Raw genomic sequence first — 26612 nt, 5'->3', positions numbered from 1 at the left:
CCGTCACACAAGTGTGTGTCTTTGCTGATCTCCAGCAGTGTGCCGGCCGCCCGCTCTGCTCTGTTGACATCGCTCCAGCAGACCAGATAAAAGAGGCCAGCTGAGTGGCACATGCACCGGCCTTCCCTCCGCTCTGCTCACTCATTCATGCACACCAACACACTTCTCCTGCTGCTCTCTGTGCTTACTCATCCACACACACACACACACTATCTCTGTCGGAGCAGTCAGGATTCACTCTCCCAGCAGATCTGCACCGTGCCCAGGATTTCCTCACTCGTGTCCTCTGCTTCACACCGACATCCAGAATCACTAATTCACCACATTGTTATTTGTCACTGGGACATTGAAGAAACTGTTACAAGACACTTTTTCACCCTCACGTGAAACTCTTAAAAAGCACAACATGTAAGATTTTCATAATAAAATATTCAAAAACTACTTGCACAGTGTTATACATTTCATGTAGTTGTGTACTTATCCCTTACGTTATCCCAAAAGTTCCCAAGGATTTGTAAATCCAGAGAAGTTCCAGTTTTAAATAATGACTCGTCCCTGGTCATTGTCGCCTCTCAATGGCATAATATCCGCACTATCCTCATTTTCCGCTTGTAGAAAATATGGCAACATAAATGCTGCTGTACAGTTAAACTAAATCCATTATGGCTGATGCGAATAAAATGAAAATTAAATTAAAAGTGTTGATCGTAGCACTAAATTTAGATCTGCTCAATGTTGCAACATGATTTTTACACATTTTTACAGTGTTGCGCAATATAACCAATCACACACAAGTCCTTTGAGCTTATGAATGCAGTGGCCAATCAGAGGCGTTCAGCTGAGTTTGTTGTTCAGTGCACTGACTGAGTTAAGCTCTCAAGCAAAATCTCTCATCATAAACAACAAAGTGCAGATGTACATATGAAGTAAGAGATTCATACGTCAAACCGTGTATAGACAGCTTTACTGAGACTTTTTTGAGAGTGCTTAAACTCACGCAAGACTTAAGTCAGTCTTTGACAATGCAAGTTCTTTGCTCTCATTCTCTTTATAATACATTTGCTGTAATACAGGTAATAAAAAAAAAAAATCATTACCTCATCCGTGAACATCCTCCTATACAGCATCATCAAGCTTTGCCTTTGTTTTGAAAATGTTTCAAAAGTTTTTTGGGGGGTTTTCTAGCGAATGAGTGACAAAAACATTGAAAGTAGTAATTGAACGATATAGCTGCATTTATTTTCATTATCAGCATTACTTTTCTCTGTTTGACTGATGCATCAGATACAGGACTTTTATTTTGACAGCATGCAAGACTCTTACTTCGATTTCATAAATATTATGTAAAATACATTTATATTACAGCATAAGATATCATATATATCAGCTTTATACCAGCCATTAGCCACCCTGATATATCGGCATCGGCAATCAAAATAAATAAATATTGGTTGAATAGTTGACAGCCAATCAGAATCCATCGGATTTTAAAAGCATTTAAAATAGCAAGACATAAAACTGCAGCACGCATACAATAAACAGAAAGTTATCAAGTGTTGGTGTCAATAATAATATAGTTATCGTTAATTACATCATTTATTTCTCAATAAATGAAACATTTCATTGTAACTGGACACTATTATAGACAAATGTTAAATACAGTCAAGATACATGTACCATCGCTGACTTTAAAATGTCCCATTGTTTTAAAGCTTGAAAAAAAAAAAAAAAACACTTTATTCGACACCTCCTAAAGCTGAAGCAAGATCGAACCGGATCCCAAAAAATAAGAAGGTATGCCACTGCAACTGCTAAAGGTGAACTGGATGGACTAGCAGGTACTACAGATGATTCAATTAGGCCTAATTGAGCAAATACGCTTGTTCAAGCGGCAAAAGCACAAGTTTGGCTCGTACCCTTATCGATCACCTGGTAAAATATGTATTCATATATGAAATCACACAACAACAATAATAGCGCAGACAGAATGCAACAACACATTGTTTGCTCCAAAATTGAGGAAATATGAATCTCACAGTGAACAGGTGCTTTAACATTTGCTCGGCGTGAAATAAACATGGACCAGAAAAGAGCGAGCTGTATGGGCCAAAAGCCACTCCAGATGAGAGCTCTTAACTGCCTACATGACACCGAAAGGACATAACTGCTTCCTGGTGGTGTCCTGTTAAACCAAAGGCCAGAAAACATTGCCCACCTCTGACAACACCAGCTTCCAGACTATGATCAGCAAAATAAGAATGAAGAGATCTCAAATTCTATATTATGCAGCTTTAATGCACTTATCAAAACAACAAAAGCAAATGTCAAAAAATTCAGCAAAAAATAGTATTTAAAATAGTATAATTTAAATCATAATATTACATTATATTATTATAATATAAATAGTATTATTTAACAGTCTTCAAAGGATTGGAAAAAAAAGTTCAAAAAATACTCAAACACTTTTTCTTCCCCCAAGTTCCCAGATCATTCATTTTGTTCCAAATTCCATTTTTTTGTTTGTTTGTTTGTTTGATTGTTTTGTTTGAATTTTTCTGGATTCCATTTTTCACTATTTTAAATTTTTCTGGACATTTTAATCATTTAATTAAATGTTTTAAATTGTAAAGCATGTCTAATTATTTGAAATCATGAAACTTAGACAATTAAACAACAATTCATTAAAATTTTTAGGGCCCTATGAATTTTTTTTTTTTTTTTTTTTTTTTTTTAATTCAGTTTCATTTTTCTCAGGTTCTATTTTATTTTTCAACGAATCGCATGTCTTACATTTCTTTTCTTTTTTCTTTTCTGGACTCCATTTTAATGGTTAAATTAAATTTCAGTAATCAAAAAGCATGTCTAATTAATTGAAATCATGAACGTTTACAAATCGAACAACAATTTATTAAAAGTTTTTTAGAGCGCTATGAAATATGTTTCAATGTCCTATATTTAATTCCATGTTAATGAAATTTTAATAAAATTGTAATAATCAAAATGTGTGTGTTAATAAAAAACAAGTTATTGATTTTATTCAACAAATATGAAGCAGGGTGGTGCAATTAGTAATATTTAAGAAATGCAAAATTCAAGCATTTTTCAGCCCTAACCTCTAGAAATTACTAGCTCTTTGCACAAAGGGATTTGAATTCATAATACAAATGCACACACCTGCCATTTCTGACATCCGAGTGCTGCTTTCAGACCCCATCAGTCACTAACCCCTCTATCATAGAGACCAGTTTTGTTCATCAAATTTGCATAGAGCACAGATGAGATGTGTATGCATGTAACATGGCACTTTACGCTGAGAGCTTTTCATTTGCCTTCCCATCAAGCATTATTCTGTGGCTGGCGTGATCGGCAGGCCTTCAAACAAAATGGCAGAGTTTAAGAGCGTTCTGGCATGCAACCGCTCTCGTAACACAAGCATTTAAGCCTAATAAAAAACACAAGTGCAGGAATGAGTCATGCAATCAAGCAATGAGGCAGCAAAGCGCAGCTCCAGATAGAGAGTGATAATGCGAGTCCGTCTGCTGCTGCGCTGACAGATCAAACTGGACACACGACCTGATTTACACACTGATCGGATTCCACCGAAATATTAGAGCAATGAAAAAAGACATGAAACAGATGTCACGAAACACACCGGTCATAACTTATATTACACAGAGTGGCTTAATTTGTCTTAAAAAAATAAAGACAGTTGGATGTTCGTCGTAGAAGTCACAATGCAGGACTGTGTGCCAAATTTTGTAACACTGCCAGAATTTCGTCGGAGGTAAAATTAATTAAGGTATTAATTCAGTTAATTAAATAGCCTATATACTGTGTGGTGGTGAACTTAACCATAATGATTCTTTAATATGTATATATATATATATATATATATATATGTATATATATATATATATATATATATATATATATATATATATATATATATATATATATATATATATATATATAGCCTATTCCGTGTTTTCCGACGAATAATGTTTTAGTTGCCTAACGTTTCATCAACTGGTCACCCCTTATTTCTTCCCAGTCATCTCAATTTTGCACCTATTATTTGTGACCCTGGAGCACAAAACCAGTCTTAAGTCGCTTGGGTATATTTTTAACAATAGGCAAAAAAACATTGTATGGGTCAAAATTATCGATTTTTCTTTTATGCCAAAAATCTATGCCAAAAGGCGATTTTCTCAGTATTTAGATTTTTTTGCGCCCTCAGATTCCAGATTTTCAAATAGTTGTATCTCGTCCAAATATTGTCCTATCATAACAAACCATTCATCAATGGAGAGCTTATTTATTCAGCTTTCAGATGATGTATAGACTAGAGCCCGACCGATATATCGGCCGGCCGATATTATCGGCCGATATGAGCTAATTGCATTTAAATCGGCATCGGCGTTTATAACGGCCGATGAAACATGATAAACAGAGTCTCATGCTTCACTCATGTTATGAGTGTTGCATAGTTTGCCCACCAGAGGGAGCTCTGCAGCTCCCCAGTTGACAACAGCGCCAGAAATCCACTACAGAAGAAAGCTATCAGCCGAGCCACGGAGATGTACTCTTTTGACGGTGAGTCTGTTGTTCGTCATGTGAAATGATTGTAGATTTAGTTCATACACTGTATATAAAAACAGTGTGGTAGTTCTAGCTAACGGTCCTATCATTATCACTTCTAAATATTCTGTAACATCACTTACAGCCGCTAATGCATTGCTATATTAGATTAGCCACAAAGCTAATACCATGTTTATCAGTGGAAGAGCGCGAACGTTAATAAGAGGTCAAACTATAACGTTAGCGTTTAACTTATTCTAAATATATCTGCAGTGTTTCCCACATAATTTAGATTAGCCACAAAGCTAATACGCGCGTGTAGTCAATGACTAGAAGTTATGTACAGCGTGCCTCGAAAAAACAACAACAACTGTTACGTTATTCAAACGCTAACATAGCTTCCTTTTTAGCAGGCCCCTTAAATGCTTGCTATTAACTTGTTTGAAGGTGGTTCTTCTCAAAATTGACAGCGGTGTGTTCATGACACTAACGTTAACCATTCAACTTCGAATTGATTCCGTAATCTTCCGGTAACAGTAGGCTAACTTTACGTTCGCCAGCGCATGACGATGTTTTGATTCAGACTGCACAAAGAGAAGAGGAGAAGTTATACGGGTCCGTTGTGAATGTGTCTGTGACAGCAAATATAGTGTAGTTACAGTAACTACAGTAGGTGCGTCAGAAATGATTAAACCAGAGGGGACATGTAAATAAATGTGAGCTGAACAAGCGCTTTTTTTTTTCTCTCTTCTTTTTTACAGATTGTTTCAAAGCAGCTTTACAGACATAACAGGGAAAATGTTGTAATAATATAGTTAAATATAAGTAGGTAATAGGTAATACCTATTGCTTGACAAAAAAAAAAAAAAAAAAAAATATATATATATATATATATATATATATATATATATATATATATATAAATATATATATATATATATATTTCTCTATATTTCTCATTTTTGCCTATGTAGGAGATCCCTGTTTATTATTATTATAATTCTAATGATGACATGAGTAATGATACATGGTGATATTATTAATACACATGGTTAATCTTTCTCTGTCTCTCTTTCTGCCCTACAGATGGCTGAAAAAGGTGAACGCTGTAGCAGGAAAGTGTGGGACTACTTCTGCAAAGATTCCTCTAATGCAGTGTTCTTTTGATCATTAAAAAATATATACTTTTGATGTGCAATTGTTTAGTCATTGAGACTGTAATCTAAGGCTTTTTTTAACATAATCCCTTCTGGAAAATGGTTTATACAGCCCACATACATTGAACAGGCAGATATTTTGCGATTGAATGTTGTGTAAGTGTAGTTTATAGGAAATGGGTCTAATATCCAGTTTATTTTCAAAATCAAAATATCGGCTTATAAATCGGCTATTTTCGAGTTAATATCGGCATTGGCATCGGCCCCCAAAAATCCATATCGGTCGTGCTCTAGTATAGACCTCAATTTCGAAAAACTGACCCTTAAGACTGGTTTTGTGGTCAAGGGTCACATTTAGTAAAAAAGAAATAAAAAAAAAAAAGAAATAAAACAATTAGCTGTAGATGCTAAAAGTGATTATAAACATCACAATATGATAATGTACAGTACAAAAATGCATATTAATTTCAAGATTTGCTGAAGAGTTAATTACTGTTAATGTTACATTTACGTAAATTGTGCATTAGATGATGGTGACGGTAATCATTAGGGCTGGGAACCGAGAACCGGTTCTTATTCAGAACCGGTTCTGTTTTTTTAAAAAGAACCAGAACCGTGAGCAATTTCTCAGTTTTGGTTCCGAAAACGGTTCTGGTGTGACATGTGACCAAGCGCTGTGAGCAGCCTTGCGCTGGTGTTCTGACGATTCGGTGTTTCCTGTAAAGGATGTCACAAACCAAATAACGGAAACGCCGCCCTGTTTCCAGAAAAATAGCTGAATATTGCAAATAAATATTTGCGAATAACGCAGCATTTCCATTCCATGGGGAACAAAATTGTTATTTCTGGGTAAGTCAGAGAGAAAAAAAGAAACAGAAGTTGTAGCTGCTGATGAAGTGGTCCATACTATTTTAATAAATTATTTGCAATTTATAGCGAGCAAACAAAACACTCGGACAAACTTTATGCTTGCTAGCAATAAGCAGCAGATGCTTAATGACTGTGTCGGGTATGTTCTGGAAAGTCATCTGGCCAAATAATACAGTGACATGCAATTTAAAAAAAAATCTGCTGTTTCCAACCAGGGTTTATGTACAATATGTCAAAATTTGCATTAATATACATGAATTGATAATGGGGATATTCATCAGGGACCATTTTCATTCGCATCATCTCAAATCTTCTCAAAACTCTGAACTCTAAACGGCTGAAACCACAGCAAAGGAAACTGGCCATCTCACCTTGTTGATATTGCCGGCTTGCTGGGTGTTGATGCCCATCTGCTGCGCCCCCTGTGTGAGCGTCTCTGCCAGGACACTCCCCGCTCCTCCCTGTGCCGCCGCCCCCGCTGCTCCTCCCGCCCCTACAGAAGGTGCCACCTGCATGCCGACACCCTGGTACTGCATCCCCGGTGCTCCTCGACCACGGCCTACAGAGCCCAGAGTCCCATTGATCACCTGACCCGGCTGTCCGCCCACATTCTGTCCCATCATGCCACTGTTCAGTATGGCCTGGTTAAATCCCGTGCCGAGTCCCATGCCAGCTGAGCCAGCGTTATTGCCCTGCGTCCCAAGAGTGCCGCCTGGTTTCTGTGTTTGAGAGGGGTGGGAAGGGGAGCCCTGGCCCAGGGGACTCTTTCCAAGGCTGCCTAGCTGAGATCCGATGCCGCCGGGTTGCGGACTGGCCGAGTTCATCCCAGCACTGCTTCCCGGACGCAGGAGCTCGGAGAGCTGCTTGTGCTTGGCAGCAGCGTCGGGGACCATGGGGCCATGACCGCCTGTACCTGTAGCCCCGCCGTTAGAGGACATGGACATCAGCCCCAGGTCTCCATTAGGTATCAGCTCATCTGGAAGATCATTCTCCAGGTCATCCCAGGAAAGTGAACCCAACTCTGAGAAAATAAAGAGAGGGAGAAATTTAATTTTGTGTGTGGTTATTTCTTCTCTTCTCTTTATAAGGTTTAGAGTTTCTTATTGACCTTAATGCACATAAATTTGACGTGAACGAAAATTAGAATTTGATGAATGCTTCAAGACGTGTATCAGAAACCCAGTTTGCAGGTTTCAATTCATGTATTTTTATGCAAACACTGAGAAATTGCATAATATTTGCTGGTTGGGAATTTTCAAAGTGATCGCTTGAGGCAGATACACGTTTTATTCATCAGGATGACATGTGCATTTACTGTATAAATTTCCAGATGAGCCATAAAAAAAATTGGCAAAATGGCGCTACACTGATTTGGAGAGAGACAGAGGAGAGGAATTGTTAAATAAAGTCGTTATTTTTGTTTTCTTCGTGTACAAAAAGTATTCTCTAGAGATGCTCCGATCCACCTTTTTCGCCTCCGATACTGATTCTGATACCTAGGGTTCAGTATTGGCCGATACAGTGAAGTTTGGCTGATACAGTTTGAGTTAATGTTTAATTTATATATCTCTGTGTGTGGAACTGATAATCATTCTTTCACAATCTACAAGATACAGACTACTTCATTATAAAGAAAAATAAAATATAAATATTGGATTTTGGATTTTGATTATTTATGATATATTTATAATAATTTTGGTTAGTTGGTTTTTTGGATTCAAAAGTTATTCTAGAAAAATCAGTGCACAATAATTTTATAAATCCAAACATTTAGTGAAAAAACAATATTATGTGGGGAACAAATAAAAGTGTTGCACTAAATATGGTAAAATGTTACACATTGCTTTTTGTATTATTATAAAATCCATCCATTAAAAACATTCATGAATTAAAAAATGCAAAGCACAAAGAGAAGAGAGATTAATGCGTAGTGTATTATATATGTGCAACAGTTATTGAGCCTTTCTTTTAACAGTTTTAAATTTCAGTTACTGTGCACGTTAAATACAATTTATAGTCTTTTCTACACCCGTGTTTTGTTCTCACAGACCCCAGGTAGCAAGTAACATTAAACTACGGCAAGAAGATAAAGTCCTTTTTGCAAATTCATAGACATGTATTTTCAAATCAAGTTTAATAATGGGAACACAGAACAATCTTGGAGAGCGCTTTACCGAGCTGACTGTGTAACCGAATGCGACCCTGGGTTTTAAAGGCTGAAAGGCTGACTGACAGACTTTGTTTTAAATGTATTGTGTGTTTTTTTTTATTTAAGGACTTAAATATTCATATGTAACTCACATTAAGCCAGCGGTACTCAATTCCAGTCCTCGTGCCCCCCCTGCTCTGCATATTTTGCATGTCTCTCTTTGTTAACACACCTGATTCAGATAATCAGCTCATCAGGAATGAGCTTCGTGCATGAACTGTGTGTTCACACTGACATGTTCCCTACTCCCTGAGCAGGGGAAATCTGTGGAAGTTTCCCTCACTTCCGAACATTCATTCATGGATTTGCACTGTGCAACATCTTAACACGGACAAGTGTGACATCATATACCTCTGTAATTAAATACACTTTAAATTCACGTCTCGCACACTTCAATGCACTTGGAATGGAACATATACGTTTGGCAGTCTATGGGACAGTCACAAGCCTCCCGATTTTCATCCAAAATATCTTAAACTGTGTTCCGAAGATAAACGAAGCTTTTAAATTTTAATTTTGCGGTGAAGTAACCCTTTTAAAACTAAGCTCAGAATCGATTCAAGAGAGAATTGCAATGCCTTCGGGAAATCTCAGAATCGATGCAGAATCATTTCTTGATTTGCGATGCATCGATTTATTGTCCCAGCCCTAATATATATAAATAAAAAAAAAAAATATTTCTGAGGTTTCTACAATTTAAGCTTAAAACATAAAGAGACTTAAAATGGCGAGTTCGACTCTGCATTCCTACAAAATAAATATGCTGTCTACTCTGACTAAGGTCTATTAAATTTTATACGATTAAGGGTCTAATGGATGCTGTGGTTTTGACACCATGAAAATATTGTTTTAGCAGCTCCATGCTGTGAGGGAAAACAACAGAGAGAGAGCAGTAGTCTAAATCAATATGCCTGCATGAGGTTGATCCACCGCTGAGTCTGCTAATAGCTTTAATAAATCCACCTCATCTATTAAAACCTGCTAATGAACGACTGACACGTTATACACACACAGGAGTGTGTATGATACCTCAGAACAGCTGGGAGGAAGGAGACGTTCTCAATCACGTCTGTGACAGCGAGAGACTAACGACAGATGTTAGCATGTTTAGCAGAGTAAATGCCACCAACACAACAGGACGGATACTAGAGATGATATCACCACTGATTCAGGTGCAAAATTAATGGATTTGATAATGATTAACTTAATGGATTTTAAATGTTTTTCTAAAGAGAACAGGCTTGATTAAACTGTAACCAGCATATAGTACATGCTGCATACTACACCATTCACTAGAGATATTAAATGACAATGTGGTGTACTACAGTTAGTGAAGTGCATCGTATGCCACACACAAGTGAAGTTTAAGTGACAATGTAGTATACTACCATTTATTTTTTTATATTTATTTCACATGGCATTTTTACAATATCACAGGCACCTTACAGTACATACTGCATGGTGTGCCGCACAATAGTGAGGAGAAGCAACAATTTAGCATACAATTGCAAAGTTTACCACTGAAGACTATTTCACACTATTTTTTATAAAGTCACAGGCAGCAGACAGTACATACTGCATAGTGTGATGCATTAGTAAGATCAAGTGGCAATGATTTTAACATTTACTACTGCAGAACGTTTTTATGTACTATGTCTTTATTTCTTTATGACAAGCTACGCAATATCGCGTTCATAATCGCATATGAATGCTCTGTGTATTAAATGCCACTCCATCTGAAAGCAAGTGATGGAGATTTACTACTAATCACAGAACCAACTTTACTGACGAGATGCGCATGATAATCACATGAGATTTATCGTGCAACCCTAACTATTTCTAAATAATACTGTTTGTAATGTTTACTGTTAGAGGACTGTTCACATACTATAAAATCAATCCTCAAAAATACAACTTGCCTAATAATTGTGCACACAGTGCACACTAGTAAGAAAAAGCAATAATGTAGTGTCCTACTGTTTACTTTAATGGAAAAATTTGCCTTTAAACTTGATAGAAATAAAACTTTGACATTTATCGTGATAAATATCAACATTGACCGATATAAAAAAAAAAAAAAAAAATGTATAATTTTTTAGCAGTATAGTCCAGCCCTACATACTACTGTTTGTTTTTACGGTTGAAAACTGCTTTACGTAGTATACTTGCAGGCAGCAAGTACACAGCACATACTACACAGTGTGCTGCACACTAGTGAGGACAAGTGACAAAGCAGTATGTAACTAGTATGTACTGTACACACTGAATAGTGTGCAAAACAACGACACAATGACGACTGTTCACGTTTACTGTTGAACACTGTTTCACATTCTGTTTTTAGATAATTGCAGGTATGCTAGTGTGGTCAAATGGCAATGTAACGTACTATGTTTGTATTATTTACCATAGTAATATTTTTATATAAAATAGTAGGCAGAACACAGTACATACTACACAGTATTTTACACACTAGTATCCCATTCTGAAAGTAGCCTGTTTTCGCAGCCCTGAAATCTTGGTCAAATTTGCGTGGTATTTCCCAGAGCAACATTGTCAGTCTATGCGCGACTCTGATTGAGATGCAGCACGTGTAGCGCTGAGGTCGCACCGGTTCAAGAGTAAACACAGACACGCTGCCAGACAGAGCAGGTGCTAAACATGAGGGAGGCAGGAGTAGGGATCCTCCCTTTTCTTTCGCTCCCTCTTTAATGACTCGCATCACAGAGCCAGACACGTGCAAGTCCTCGCTTACACACTCAGATGTCTAGTGCCAACGTCCCACCCTCTCCGTGCTTGGAGCTGAGCCAAAATGCAAAGCAACATACACATTTGGAAGCACCTTGGAGTCTCGAGTCCCAATGGGGATCCAGATTTCTCCCTTCACCATCGGGCTGAAGCTCGTTATAGTGGCTCCGGCGGCAGGCTATAAATAGTCTCTCCATGTGGCAGCAGACCACAGCTGTCGTTCACAGCGTCTGAAAGATAGCGGGCCGTCTGAGCTGGGACAGGTGCGCTTCGCCTGGGTTTACACTCGGATAGCAATGGATACATACAAACCAAGAATTTTAGCTTAGCTATCCATCTCTGTCACTTTCAGTCACTTCCTTAATCCCACATTTCAATCTTAAAATAATCATATTCAAGTGTTTACACCATGGGATGTTAAAGGTATTTATCTATTTATTTCTTTTTTATTGAATTTGATATTCGTATTCAGCAAGGATGTATTACATTTATTAAAAGTGACAGTCAAGACATTTATAAAGTTACAAAAGATTTCTATTTAAAAAAATGCTGTTCTTTTGAAATTCTGGGGGAAAAAAGTATCATGGTTTTTCCACAAAAATATGAAGCAGCACAACTGTTTTCAACAATGATAATAGTAAATGTTTTTTGAGCATCAAATCATTAGAATGATTTCTGAAGGAATAAGGTGTAGTATGCTCACATCCAAAAACTCTCCAAAAATTGGCACAATGCCACTACTGCCCTCAAAAATCAATTTATTTAAACCATAACAACGTTTCGACCCTAGGGTTGTTTACTGACAATGATTTCTGAAAGGATCATGTTACACTGAAAACTGGAGTAATGATGCTAAAAATGTATAAATTACATATGAATTAATAAAATGATAAAATAATATATTAATAAAATATTATTATATTTTGAGTTACATACCAGCTATTTCAAGTTGTAAAACACAATTTTACGGTTTTACTGTATTTTTGATTAAATAAATGCAGCCTTGGTGGACATGAGAGATTTCTTTCAACATTAGAAACTACACCGATCTCAACCTTTCGATTGGTAATGAAGAAAAACTCCAGAAATACTCAGGGAACCATTCAGGGAAACTTCTAAATTTGTACACTAAAAAAGATGACATTTTTAAAATAACCACAGAGCCCACAATATGCAATTCTGAACTTTCTGAACAAAAATAATAATTAAACAACCTCAAACTGCTCTGCAGATACCATCCAAATATCAAATACATGTTGTATATAAAATGTATTTTTGCAATGTGTAAAGTCGTTATAAAATGATAAACTCATGAACACTTAAGCCTTAAACTCTGCAATGTTGTGATGAAATGTGGTTTAGGCAACACTGGCATAGATTTAAAAACTTTGGATTTTAAAAACCAATCCGAAGAAGTTCAAATTGAGATGATAAATTCAATCTTTTTAGCCAGCCCTACTTCATGTCCTAAGAACAGCAGAACAACAAAGCATGAACCAGGATTTGAAGATACAGATGATATATCCTTATAATTCCTTCTCGGGTTTAGGAGTGTTTGCACACAAAAGACAGTGAGCATGTGCCGGGTTTGAGCAGCAGACCAGGTTCAGGTTTCACAAGGCTGTTTAGGCCAGACCCGCAGCAGTGGAGTGGAAAGAGAGACGGAGGGAACTTTTGGCACCGCGGTTGAAGGTTAACACTGGGCTGGTTTGGTCACATGGCTTACCACTAAAAGTTTTTATTGGGCTGAATCCCATCTTGTAAAAGTGTCATGTTTCCTGCTTTCATCCCAGTTCACAAACACGGCATTGTCTCTAAATCCCTGCTTTGGTTTTAGCGATGATTTTTACTAACAGAGTTCTTTAGGTCACTGGATTTAGCTACTAGCAGAACATTTCAGAAATGAAAATGCTTAGTTTTCAACTAAAATAGAAAATACAGAAAAAATAGCACACGTCAAGCAAGGTTTCTTAATTAGTTTTGTTTAATTTCAAATGGCATTTTTTCTACACAGAAAAAAAATTCTATATTTTCTGGTTTTTCTATAATTATTTTATTATATAAATATATTTTACATTATAAGCATCAACAGATTTGGTCGTTTTTCTGAAAACAAATAATTAAATGGTGCATAAATAATTCTTATGATTTTTAGCTTTAGAGGTTTTTTTTTTTTTTTTATCCAAGAAAATTAAAATAAAGCAAATTCTCAGATGATTTTTGCATGCAGATGGACTGTTGCACTTTAGCATTAACTGTTGCGATGGCAACACTATGGCAGAAGTAATCAAAACCAATTGCCATTAGCAAGTTGACCTTCAGCAAACTTCAAGAAAATACATTTTACAGACTTCAATTCAAAGCGCTTTTGTTTATGAAGGCTCTCAAACTTTTGCACAATAAAAATTTAAAATTCATAGTTTTATTATTGGACTTGACCATTAACTTGCCTAACTGTATTATATACATTATATACAAGTTTCTAAATTTTATGGTTTCTAAGAAGACTGAAAGAGGTTTCTGTAACACAGCTCCTGAAAAGCAACTAGCCAACTAGTACTTCAAACAACCAACCCAAAATATGTAAGGTTTCATGTAACAAATACAGAAATATGGCAAAATATCTCTCTGTGGTCTTAGTCACAAAAAAGTCCATTCTGTGCTTGGCTTGGTTGGCTTCTGAGTGTGTTTTCTCTAAAGACAGTGGATTTAATTTGTTATCACCACTGAGATGATCCAGATCTGCACAACTGGTGTACCATGCCAGAATTACCCTCCAGCCAAATATCTCCAGCCCTCTTGATTCTGCAACACATCAGTTTGGAAGGGTGATGGGTTTTAAAGAGCTTTCATTTAGCAAAAAAAAAAGTAACATTCTAGTCCATCTGTCACCCAGGAAGGGACTATTGCACCTCAGTCATCAAAAACACAGAATAGCATGTTGAGCTTCAAACGGCAGCCATTTGAGAAACGAATTTCAGCCATCTCATTATAACAAAGTCCAAATGGAATCGACAAACCTTTTTCCACATTTTCTGAAATGATTGTAGGGAAAATCTGTAAAATTTAACTTGCGACGCTACAGTTAGCCAGAAAGTCACCTGCCAAATCCATAAACGAAGATGCAAAGATGGGGAATACGTCAGGCTCTGTGCAGGCCTAGTTATAACCGTGCAAAACTATAGATGCGTTCACATTCACGTACATACACACTATTCCCTGCCGCTTTGTAAAGAGTTTGAGTAGTGTGTTCACAATGAAAATTCCAAAAAATAAAAGTTCATGCTGGATATTTCATGCACTCAAATGTCACATATCACCTTACACAGGGGCTAGTAGATTGTGATGTTGGATGATGAAATAATCCTACTGAATTCATCCACTGGACAATTTAGCATTGCATACTATAAGTACACGGTATATAGTGAGTCATTTTTGACTAGGATTGCAAAGGGGTGGAATACTTTTGCAAACTTTCCAAAAATTTTCCCAAAAAAATCCTTTCTAGACTATTTCCAGAAACTGACCAGAAATTTTCCACCCTACTTTTGCCACAACTTATAATACATTCAAAAAGTTCATATTAATTGGAAAAACTGAAAAAAGGCTTAGATAACTGATAAATATTCAATAAATACACTAAAAACTGACCACAAAAAAAATACATAAATTTAACAAAATAAAGGGAACACTGCTCAAAGACCTGAAGTACGACGGTAAGTGTCTTAAAATGTATTAGGTCAGGGATTTTGTTACAAAGCAAGGATGAATTTAGAGAAACAACTTTTCAAAGAGGGCTAACTTAAAGCTGAAATAAGCTATGAGACTTTTGCAGAGATTTTGTTGTCTGGACGCTAGGTGCCAAAAGTCAGAGCCAGAACCTATAATTTTGGTAGTGTGTGATTCTTATTCAATCAGTATATGACACACACTTTTTCTTTTTTAGGAATTTAGTGACTTTAACCATTTGCCTATAATTTCTGTGATGCAGAATATGTGAACAGAATCATGAAACCCTGTTATAAAAACAGAATTTACTGTATAACTGTGTCACAGTTATGTTCTGTTTTGGTTCTGTTTCTGTCTCCACATTTCCCAGAGTTCCCTTGTCTGTTAGTTTCCATGGTTTTTTTTTTTATTTTTTTATTAATTGGTTTCAGTTCTGTTTCATTTCTTTTTATTTTATTTTTGTAGTGTTTTTTGCCTTTGTTTTTTAGTTCTTGTTTTTTTGTTGATTTGTGTTAATCTCCCGCTATCTGTCTACATGACATCATCATTGAAAATGTATGCATCTAAATTCATCCTCTTAAGCACCGCAACTACAGATAAACTCTTAAAAACAAAAGTTACTAGAAAATGTATGTATCTAATTTTTTTTTTTTTTCGCAAAAATGCCATAGAAAAACCATTTTGAGTTCCACAAAAAAACATTTTTCTTGGTGTGAAGAACATTTAAAGAATGTTATCCTCAAATGAAGAAAATTTCACCGAACAGAAAAGTTCTTGACGGAACCAAGATACCAATAAAAAACCTTTGAGTGTATATTATAGCTAAAAATACATAATTATCCTTTCAGATTCTTTTTTGTTTATACATAGTTTTATATTACAGCAGTTTATGATTATCATAATTCAACCACAGCCATGTAAGCATCCATTAACTCATGCATATCAAGATCTCTGGCTATATTTTTTGATCTGCATGATGTCTTCACAGCACAGCTGGACACATCTCTGGTGTGCAGCACTCAAGCGCTCCAAGCGAAGGCATGTGTGCGAGTTAATTAACTCAGGAGTGCAGAGGTCCAAGTTTTAGCTGACTGTTGTGTGGCCTGTTGGGAGTGTTAGGGATGTTGCTCTTTTAGCTGATTCCTAACTAGTTGGCTAATCAGTTTTAAGCAAAGCCTGAACAATTAGACTGGTTTCAGGTTCACCATACAAAGATGGGTCACGTTTTTATGCATATGTATGATTTATGACTTATAAAACGGCTAAAATATGAAGTATTTTGATATGTTAAATTGCAGGAGGCCAAAGGCATCTATCTAAATGTCAATGGTGCTTTTAAAGTGAATTTTCCTACAGATTTTTACAGGTAATGCAAACAGGTAAAACACAGGATGCTAAGTGAAGTGTTGCCAATAAAAATACCAAAAAAGATCAAGTCAACCTCACTAATCGTCTACACGGCTGTTGAATGACTAGCCAGTGATATCCGCTGTATTTTTTCGGTTGATGTCCAAGTAGTCTCAGCCTCAGACATCACGCCCACGGACCGCTGACTAAACGTCTGATGTATATGGGGCACAAAATTGAAAACACTTCAGGAGTGTTGAATTCTACAGCATTACCTCGAGATGCGTGTGTCGCGTTTTTTAACGTTCCGCCTGGAAACAAAGCTAACGTGACGCCAAACCCCCTCACGAAAGAAGAAAGCCGTCGTGTTTACAACTGTGACGACGAGTGCTTATCAGGATCAACTAAACGCTGGATTTTCAAAAGTATGTGAAATATTGTAAATAGAATCTTTCAAATATGTCCGAGAGTCTGTTATTGTGGCGACATTTCCATGCCTCGAAACGTGATGATGAACGAAACTAACTGTGATTGGTTGTTTGACACGTTGCTCAAAGGCCTCATGGGCGGGGCTTGGCCTGGCCAATGAAAGCTGCCATGAATTCCAGACCTTCAGTCAATGTCCAAGAAAAACTTACCAATAATCAAGTCTAGTAGAATTTAAATCACAGTAAGAGAATTAATAGTAAATTCTTTAGTGAAAAAAAAAAGGAAAAAGTGCAGAAAACCAACTGAACAAATTAAATTTCAATTAGATTGGTAGAGCCGATGTAGATATGACATTTTCTTGTCAACTAGAAAAATATCATCCAGCTGTAAACGTGTAAAGCATGTAAACGTGTGAATATGACCATCTTCTCAATCGAACATGCATATGTTTATTATTGCTTTGAGCGAGTCCGAATAGCTACTTAATATTTGCACTAAAAAAAGCTGGTCTGACATATTTATCAAGCTTTTCTATCAAGATGTCAATAAGGCAAAAACAACAATTATACTCGGATAGCTTCAGCAACATTATCACCAAAGCTTTCTTCCAGTTTTAAACGCGGTGACTAGCCACTGAATTTTTGATCGCAATACATAAGTGCATGAAAATGCGAGTCGGAGTCCAATGCTTAGGGCTGACATGAACAGAACTTCCAGAATATAAAGATAAAAAAACTCTTTAACTTGCTTCAAAGAACATTTACTGATGAAATACTAACTGCATAATAAGATGAGTTGGTGTGGGGAAAAATACTTTACTATTCTAGAAAACAACGATCACATCAGAAGAGGCGTTGTATCCGCACTGCTCAAGTCCATGCGCACCTAGACTCGTTTGGCCTGATGATGAAAAAACACTTCCTGAAACAAATTACACACTTCACCTGTCAAAATAATCTTATCGTGAAGAAATACAGTCTGAACGCACTTAGGCAAGATGGATGCTGAAGCGTGTGATGGTCCAACAAGCACTTCTTTGTGAATGAACAGCACAGAAGCCAGAGAAACAGGTCTCTACAGGTGCAACAAGACTTCTCGGCTTGTAAACCGAGAGCTCAAGTTTACATACAAACACACCAGCTGCCTGCAGACAGAGATAATCAGAAGCATTACATGCTGATTAGCATAAACAAGGGGATGTTAAATTGATGCAGCCTGTATGTGCAGAGGTTTGAACACATTTGATCGCTGGTCATCGCACACACGATGCTAACCTAGACCTGTAGCATGCACACTGCGATGGCCACTACAGCCATTTATGTGGTTAATGACAACTGAGGCGACGCTTCAAACGGGCCTCAGAGTAACAAGTTTGCAAGCTAATACAACAAAGTACTCTTCTAACTCGGCAACGCAGGTTAACAAGTCGAAGCACACAATTATCAACTATTTGGGCAAGCATGCTCACAAACAGCACATTGGCATGTTTATGAACTCGCCCTGGATTGTGTTTGTGTTCATAATAAGAGCAAAATCCATCCCACTGAACAAAGCAGGGGTGCTTGCCACATTTAAGACACTCTGAGAGACATCCGCACACTCACAAAGCGCCAGTTTGGCTCTTCAAGCCAATGGGGTTTTAATATTTTTAAGTATCAAAAGTGCACTCAGTAAGTTCTTGCCTTGTCAAGTTTAGACAAACATCCACGTTCATGCTCTGTAATGCGACACAGTTGGTCACGTGACCTCAAGAGCGGCGCCCATGCAAGGGCCACCCGCTCCACTTAAAACAAAAACACGCTTTTTCTGGAAACCTGACACGAATATTTGCTCTATGAGATATTAATAATTCTGAAAACTTTTTTTTTTTTAAAGAAGCGCTTTTAACAAAATCAACGTCAAACGCATGATAAAACGTTATTTGTGTATTTTAATAAAAGGTCTAAATGCAAATGGTGAACCATTATTAACCGTGCACATTCATGACCATAAACGAAAACTTTCACTTTCAAGAAACTGTCCCGGGACAGCTCCGTCGCCTTCCAGCTGGAGCTCTTTCCACGTGCTGATCTGGGAGAACCCTGCAGGAAGACTGTGATGATAGACAGACTGATGCAATAAGCGATAAAAATGTGGCCTGTTAGTTGGATGCACAAAAATTTGAACGATAACTATTAGGCTACTTGATTCCCTAAACTTTAGATGCATTCTCCTCGCAATGCTAACTTTATTAGGAACCCAATTCTAAACTGCACGTTAAACCTGTCATCATTTATTCACCCTCAAAGTGTCAGCAAGTAAGTTAAAGATATGCATTGAAGCTCGTTTCTCCTGGACTGTCAAACTAGTTTTGAACAACTTTATGAGGTGAATGAATTGCCTAATGGACAGTTTCTGGACTCGTTTGACAGCTGGCGCGTGAGTAAGTGTGCTGCAGTGCTTCCTAGGAGTGGATGAGAGGAGTATTTGGCAGGTTTGGGATCAGACCTTTCACGTTACCTGGAGCGTCTGGAGCAGGTGCAGTCAGCTTCGCTCGCTTCGCGCTGGGAGGGCCACCTTCCAGCACATTCTCAGCCATTGCGATTGAAATGAGCTTCTGGACAGAAGTTGTGTGGGGGGATTCAAAGCGGAGGATCCTTTCGTCAGAAAAAACAGATGTTACCTTACTTTTGAGAGACGAGGGGAGAGTGGAGCGGCTCGGCGGAGGATCTTCTCAAAAAAGCAGCAACAGCGCCCCGCGTCGCCACCACCATTCACCCCATGATAATCCAACACCCAACACCCACATTATCATCGTTAGATTACAGAGAGAAAACGCCTCCTTTCCGCGAATTCGGCGTTAAATCCCAAATAAAATATCCGCGGGAGTCGTCGCGCGCGAGTGCCGTTAATGTTGCAACGGCGCGCGATCCATTTTCTGACGTAGATTTTTTTCCGTGCAAAAATCGTCCGGCTCCGTGTAAAAATGCACGGTTGCATAAAAATGAGATATTTTTGCAAACCAGTCCCCTCGGCGCTGTGTGTCCTCCCAAAGCGTCCGGTAAACAATAACCGCTCGGAGCGAAACACGGACGCAAGCGCCGCTCTGAAGGGGAAATCAGATATACGAGGGTTTTGTGGCCGACGAACGCCGATTAAATCCAGGATTTTTGGCCAAAAATTCCTCCGCGGCGATATAAAGGTGTCATTTTCCGCTCAACGGTGTCGTCAAAGCTCGATTTGGATGCTCCGCGTCCAAAAATAAAAAATAGTGCTCTATCGAAATCCTGATTCCGAGCCGAGACAAGATGGCGGCTGTTGATTCCTTCGATACAAAAAGTTTTTTTTCTTTTTCCAGATAGACGGAGCCGAGGGGGAGGGGGCGCGCGAGCGCAATCACGCCCTACGTCAAACCTGTGTGAGCGCGCGTAGCGGCCGCTGGGGGCGCTAGACGATCACAAACCCGCACTCAAACGTCATTTATGTCGTATCAATAATCGCAGACAAAATTGTATTGGGACAAGAATTTGAAACAGGTAAGTAGTTTTACATTTAGCCAGTGGCTTGCAATAAAACAAGTTGTTGAGAAGCAGTGCAAATATATTAATTTTAAATAGATAAAACTTAACTTTTTATATTCTGATATTTATATTATAAATAAATATGCCTATTTATTTATTTTCTATTATTTTTGTTTTCTTAAATTATATTCCGACCTTCACCAAACATACACATTTCTTCTGATATTAATAAAAATATCAATTTAAAACATTAATAAGTAATGGTTAATCGTGATTTAAAGCGTCACTACAAAATAAATAAAATGAAGCATTTCTTCCACAGATAAAACAGACACACACCACTTCTGGTATCTTTTCATTGTTTCTCTACTCCCGAAATCTGGCACATGCACATGTATTATCAGTTTTGAAACATAAAAATCAAATAACAATACATGATATGTACATACAAAGTGAGTGCACTGTGCAAATGTATACAGATTATGCTTTTTGCCCGAATATAATGGCTAATAAATCAATACCTGCTGTGTCTCATGTGCATAAGAACAAATTATTGAAGAAATTGTGCTGCTAAAAAAAACAAAAAAAAAAAAATCAATAATTTCTTGCCCAAATTCCACAGCTCTGTCTTGCAGCTTCTGCCCACACTATTAAAATTCTTTGGTATACACATATTCCCATATATGGCACAAAAATAATTAATACACAGTTAATAAAAGCATGTGAAGTCAAATTTAAGGGCACATTTTTAACACTTGGCACCAAAACAAATTGGTTTTAGATTTGCACTCAAATATACGTCTCTTAACCAATTGAGATTTGTTCAATTCTATACAAAAAACTGTGAAGCCGTCATGTGACAATGGCAAAAAAATCAACAACATGATTCTCCAGACTGAAATCAATCCTTGATTTGCAGAAAACCTACAAGAATGTGGGCAGTGGTGAAAAAGTGGAAACAATCACACATAGAACAAGATTAAATTCACACTTTTCCATTTTAGTTTCATTTAAAATATCATCAAACTTTAGTAGAATTGAATCGGAGGCACTTTTCAAGAGTTAGGCCTTAGGTGCTTGTTGCGTTTAGGTGAAAAAAGGAGATTTCTCCTTGCTTTAAGTGGCTCCCTTTTATAAATATGCCCTTTTGATATGAGGCTCCGTGGCTGCACACAGATTCATGCACAGCCCCAATAAATACAAATGCATTTAATACAAAACCACATACATTATGCACAATTAATTATAATTCAATACTGTCAGCACTGGGCTTTTTTTTAGCCAATGGAGTGATACAATAACTCAAAGGTCAATGTGTTGGCGGGAAAGCAGTGCACCATAAAACAATTAACAGCAAAATCAAATCCCTTTTCCATCCCGAAAAGTTCAGTTTAAAGATACACAGTGTACATTTGTTTTAAAAAAAAAAAGGCTGGAATTATAATTCACATCAAAGAGGAAATAATAATATGATACAATAACGTAATATTGCAGGTGTTCTGAAAGCTGTGGCGTCAAAAGACACCCTGATATTTTGACTCTGAAGCAACCTGGTGTTACAGTTGAGGGGGAAAAGAGTGAACAAAAAGGCACTGGATTTTTTCAGTTTTTGAGAACTGCTCTGTAAACCGAAAGAAAGAAAGAAATCTGTCCTCCTCAAACCTCAGAGCCAAGCTTATCCGTTATACACAATGGCAGAAGATAACAGATCCTAATAAAGGACTTGTTTTGCTTTGAGAAACTAAAATTGCTTTGTTTGATTGATGATTGAAATGTAAGACGCATCGCAAGAGATACTGCAGATTATTCTCTAGTGTTCTGAATGCATCAGAAACAAAAAAAACTAGGTAAAGAAAAGCAAAGAAAATCAGATCTCTGCACAACTGTCAAAAAATTTTTTTTTGAAGAGCTGCTGTCAAAATCTCAACAGAATTGACACTCAAAAAAAAAAAAAAAGATAATCGGAAAAAGTAGACATATTATAACAAAATTGCAAGCCGCTCTCCAACTTACGGCAGCACAAGAACTTTCTTCCACAAGGCCATGGAGTGATCTGGTATCACAAGTGTACGGTGATCAATAAAAACTACGGCGAACTGGCGAAACCAACTCACGATCACAGTGAAAAACAACCGATTCTGATATGAAAATCTGAGGCACTGAATGAAATGAATTCAAATGCACTGATAAACAATTCAGCTACAAAATCTGTTCAACTGACCACTTCACTGAAGGCTTCGTAGGATGGAGTTTACTGGATATATTTAGGTAAAAGTACACAGAGGAGCTAGTTCTGCTGTGTTAAGATCCTTAAATATTGCAAGTGCCGTTCTGAGAAATTAGATTTATTCATTTAATTTTGAATCCTGTAGGATGTTCCCTCGGGCAATGAGAAATGTTAAATTGTGGGGCTAAATTTTATGCAAAAAAAAAATGCACTGAACCTCCAAACACAGAATGTTTTCAACAAACATTATACTCTGAATTTCCGAATGCATTACAATCCTTGTGTCCTCTAATGAAGGGGAGAAAGCACACAGCATGGTTTCTGCCATTTACTTGATTGTGATTCAAACAAATAAGGCTGATTGTGTGTGAGCCACTTTTACCTCCCTTTAATAAAAGCTACATTGTTTGCTGCCAGATATACTGGATATTAATATGGGCATTGTGGAAAGAAGTGCCGGAAGCCCATCTTTATCTATCCGCCCTTGTCTTCCTTAGTTTTATCTTAATGAGATATAGGTGACCGCCCACGTAGTAGAGCAGCGAAACTAATACACTGACTGTATATTCATTATAATTACTTTAAAACATTAGCCTGTAATCCTGATTTTAATTAGCAACTGGCTCGTTTTTGAAAATACTGAAATAAATGAACAAAATAATATGGCATTAGAGGTGGAATACATTAAAAAAAAGTCATTTTTCACTCTCTTCAAAAAGCCATGCTGATATATTTGTTAAAAAATCTCTTTCCTTTGTTCATTTGACGTATCTTGCATATCGTGAAGGCACTTTATAAACAAAACAAAACAAAAAAATTAGAGAACATCAGAAATATTAACTCCATCCATTTCCCCCCACTGTGCTACACTGTGATCCACACAGCAGATGCTTAGCGCACCCATTTTTTTATTTAGGTCACGTTATCAACACATATGCCCTATACAGGCTAATGCTACTCATTGGAACTCCAACAGTTGTGGTCAGAAAAGCCCCTTGAAGGAAGTAGAGCCTGAAAATTATCTGCGGATTGGCTCTTGAAGAAGGTCAGCCGAGGTGAGGAGGAAATCTGAATCACTCCACTGCCCTGAGCTTTGTACACTCATCTGCATCTTCATCTTCCTCTCCTTGTAAAGGTGTCTCTGGTCTGGCTAACGGTGCGTACAGTTGTGTTATTGAGGGAGGTTGTGTACCACTTAGCGATGGTGCTTGATAAGAACTCTCGTAATCCTTTTCTTTGAGCTCAGGGACAGGAGAATTGCCCTTAGTGTCTTGGTGCAACTCCTCTGTAATTTGAGACGGGCCTAATACACGGCCCTGAGGCACACCGTGGCCACTGATAGAGGCAACATTGGGAGAGGTGCAGGGAGGGTTTAGTGGTGCAGCAGGTGTTGTTGATGTTGTATTGGCAAGTGTGTTGGGCTCTAAATACCCAACGGCACCGTCCACCTGGCCTTGTTCCAGGCTTTGAGTGGACCCCGATCTGCCTTCGTTCATTTGGGGATACAGGTAAGTCCTCATCTGCCCTTTCCCTTTCACGTTTACAGTGCCACGATAATCAAAGGCGTAGTTCATTCTGCTGAGCACACAGTGGCTCTCTTCGCTAACCTGTATGCGGCACTCCACTCCCGTGCTGTCCATGCGGCTAGCGATGTTGACCGTGTCGCCCCATATGTCATAAAGCAGCTTGGTAGTGCCGATGACGCCGGCAGTCAGGGGCCCGTGGTTGAAGCCAATTCTCAGCTTGAACTTGAAACCCAACATGTTCTTGTTAAAATCGTCCACCACGCGCATCATTTCAAGGGCGAAGTCAAAGAGGGCACGTAGGTGGGCGTGTGGATGTGGCTGTTCTTGGCACTGCTGCCCATTTAATCCAGATGCCGCCATGTAGGTGGCACCAATGGTTTTAATCTTCTCTACATTTGAGAATGCCGGCTTGCGCAACAGTTCGTCGAAGTCTCCGATGAGTTCGTTAAGTACTCGGTAGCACTCTTTCCCACCCTCAAAGCTCTCTTCGTAGAATTCGCTGAAGTTGACGATACTTGCGAAGATGACCCCGACATTGTCATGATTTTTAGAGTAACTCTGGTTCACCTTTAGCTGCTCGGCAACATGGATGGGGATGATGTTACGCAGCAGCCAGTCCGCTTGATCTCGCATGGTCTGGATCTTGATGCGATGCTTGTCAGCTTCCACATTTCCGTGGTAATGCAGACGGTAGCTGACCTCAAATTCCCGGTTGAGAAACCAAACCAGCAGCAGCAGGAGGAAGTAGGAGAGCACGGTCTCTAGGACGAGCAGGTCGAGTGCTTTGGGCGCAGAGTCCAACTCACTTGCCTGATCTACTTCAGCACTCTGGTTACTCATGTTCCTGGAGCCAAGAGAAAGAGATTTCAGATTTGAGTGGTGTGTTCTACAGAATAATAACACCAACAGTAGAAGGTGCTTAAAAACACCCTTTCAGTTTTAAGATGTTTTAAGTCTTAAACTATGGATGGTGCTAGGGGTCCATGAACTTGTTACCGTGTCTTTACCATATGGCAGTTTAAATGCCATAGATTTTTAAAACCTTGACATTTAATTATGCAGTGACCTGTGATTTAAAGGCTGGAATATGCTACATGACCTTTGCACCAATTTTTGCCTCAATTTGCAGTCTGGATGAGATGGCACTAGTTACCAAAATTCAGAGCCAGTCTGCAGATTTTTTAGGAATGCACATGTTGTATGATGGGCACAGACCATAATTTTTTAGCTTCAGACTATCAATCCATTCAATCAGAGGATTATAATCATGTTTGATTATTTTGAGCTGATTTTAGAATGCATATCGTTGTCATTTGTCACATACCTCCTGAGTTTGTTGTGTTTGGGACGACTAGAAAGTCTGGTAATGTATAATTAGAAAATAGTGTACAATAAAAAATTAGATATGGTGAATTTTGATTTCATGTCGACTTACAGTTAATGGGCCCCTTTTAGTTTGAGTAATTTTAATAATGTCAATATGGGCACCTTTTAGTTTTAGTAATATTTATATGTCAATAAAATGACTTCCTGCATACTTCACGATTTATTATGAGCATTATATTTTCACATTCAAATAGTACAATTTCAACCATCTTACAAAAGTCAGCTCAAATCAGAGTCGGCAATAGGAATAGATTTTGTGACATAAGTAAAAAAAACACTCACCCAGATGCTGGAAATTTGTCAGTTGCGCTGCAAAAAGAAAACAGTTACAGTATATTAATAAATAAAGAGTACTCTAAAGCAACCATACATGTCCAGCAGAGATGAGCAGGCATTTTCAATTCACTCTACAGAAGCTGAGTGGCAGGTTTATGTGGGGGATTGTGGGATTTATTGCTTTCGATATTAAATTATTTTATTTAATGACTTTTACAGACACACTTTTGTTGTTTTGGGTGGTATTGGATGGAATTCTTAAGCACCGGTGGACATGAACCATCATCGTCAACAAATCACAAAAATGTACAATGTTCTAAAACTATAATGAATGCAGTTTTTATTTTAAGGAATAGTTCACCCAAAAGTGAAAATATACTCTCAAGACATCCAAGATTTAGTTGAGTTTATTTCTTCATTAGAAGAAATTCTGAGAAATTTACTTAATTTACAATCACATGCTTACCAGCAAATCGTCTGTAGTGAATGGGTGCCGTCAGAATGAAAGCCCAAACAGTTGATAAAAACATCAAAATATTTGTTTACATCGGTTTAGGATAATTCTCACTTGTAAATGCTGCTTGATCTGTACATATTTCTCTCCTGAATTCAGATGAAACAACTTTGTCACTG

General features: G+C 37.7%; 2 protein-coding genes and 1 long non-coding RNA gene across 8 annotated transcripts in view; 1 reads left to right on the top strand and 2 right to left on the bottom strand.

Moving 5' to 3' along the window:
* LOC109088893 (CREB-binding protein-like) overlaps nucleotides 1-20460 on the bottom strand; it is a 49205-nt gene extending 28745 nt beyond the window's left edge. For 2 of the 6 annotated variants that reach the window (XM_042749848.1, XM_042749853.1), the window contains exons 1-2: nucleotides 19552-20460; nucleotides 6977-7626 (exon numbers count right to left, since the gene is read on the bottom strand). In XM_042749848.1, the coding sequence (XP_042605782.1) occupies nucleotides 6977-7626; nucleotides 19552-19642 (741 nt within the window). In that variant the 5' untranslated portion in view covers nucleotides 19643-20460. The remainder of the gene's footprint in view (nucleotides 1-6976; nucleotides 7627-19551) is intronic. The other 4 variants (XM_042749849.1, XM_042749850.1, XM_042749851.1 and 1 more) reach the window with 3 other exon arrangements.
* On the top strand, nucleotides 19267-19703 carry LOC122141752. The gene is made up of 2 exons (XR_006158074.1): nucleotides 19267-19361; nucleotides 19476-19703. It is a non-coding gene; the product is annotated as an uncharacterized LOC122141752 (long non-coding RNA).
* A 1528-nt stretch (nucleotides 20461-21988) lies between the features above and the next one.
* Nucleotides 21989-26612, bottom strand: part of LOC109056249 (adenylate cyclase type 9-like) — a 36154-nt gene continuing 31530 nt past the window's right edge. The window contains exons 9-10 of the mRNA XM_042749858.1: nucleotides 25986-26012; nucleotides 21989-25161 (exon numbers count right to left, since the gene is read on the bottom strand). Of these exons, the coding sequence (XP_042605792.1) occupies nucleotides 23865-25161; nucleotides 25986-26012 (1324 nt within the window). The 3' untranslated portion in view covers nucleotides 21989-23864. The remainder of the gene's footprint in view (nucleotides 25162-25985; nucleotides 26013-26612) is intronic.

This window comes from Cyprinus carpio, chromosome B22, assembly GCF_018340385.1.
Source record: "Cyprinus carpio isolate SPL01 chromosome B22, ASM1834038v1, whole genome shotgun sequence".
Classification (NCBI taxonomy): Eukaryota; Metazoa; Chordata; class Actinopteri; order Cypriniformes; family Cyprinidae; genus Cyprinus; species Cyprinus carpio.
The sequence above is the reverse complement of the archived record's forward strand: the minus strand, read 5'-3'. Positions and strand labels throughout refer to the sequence as shown.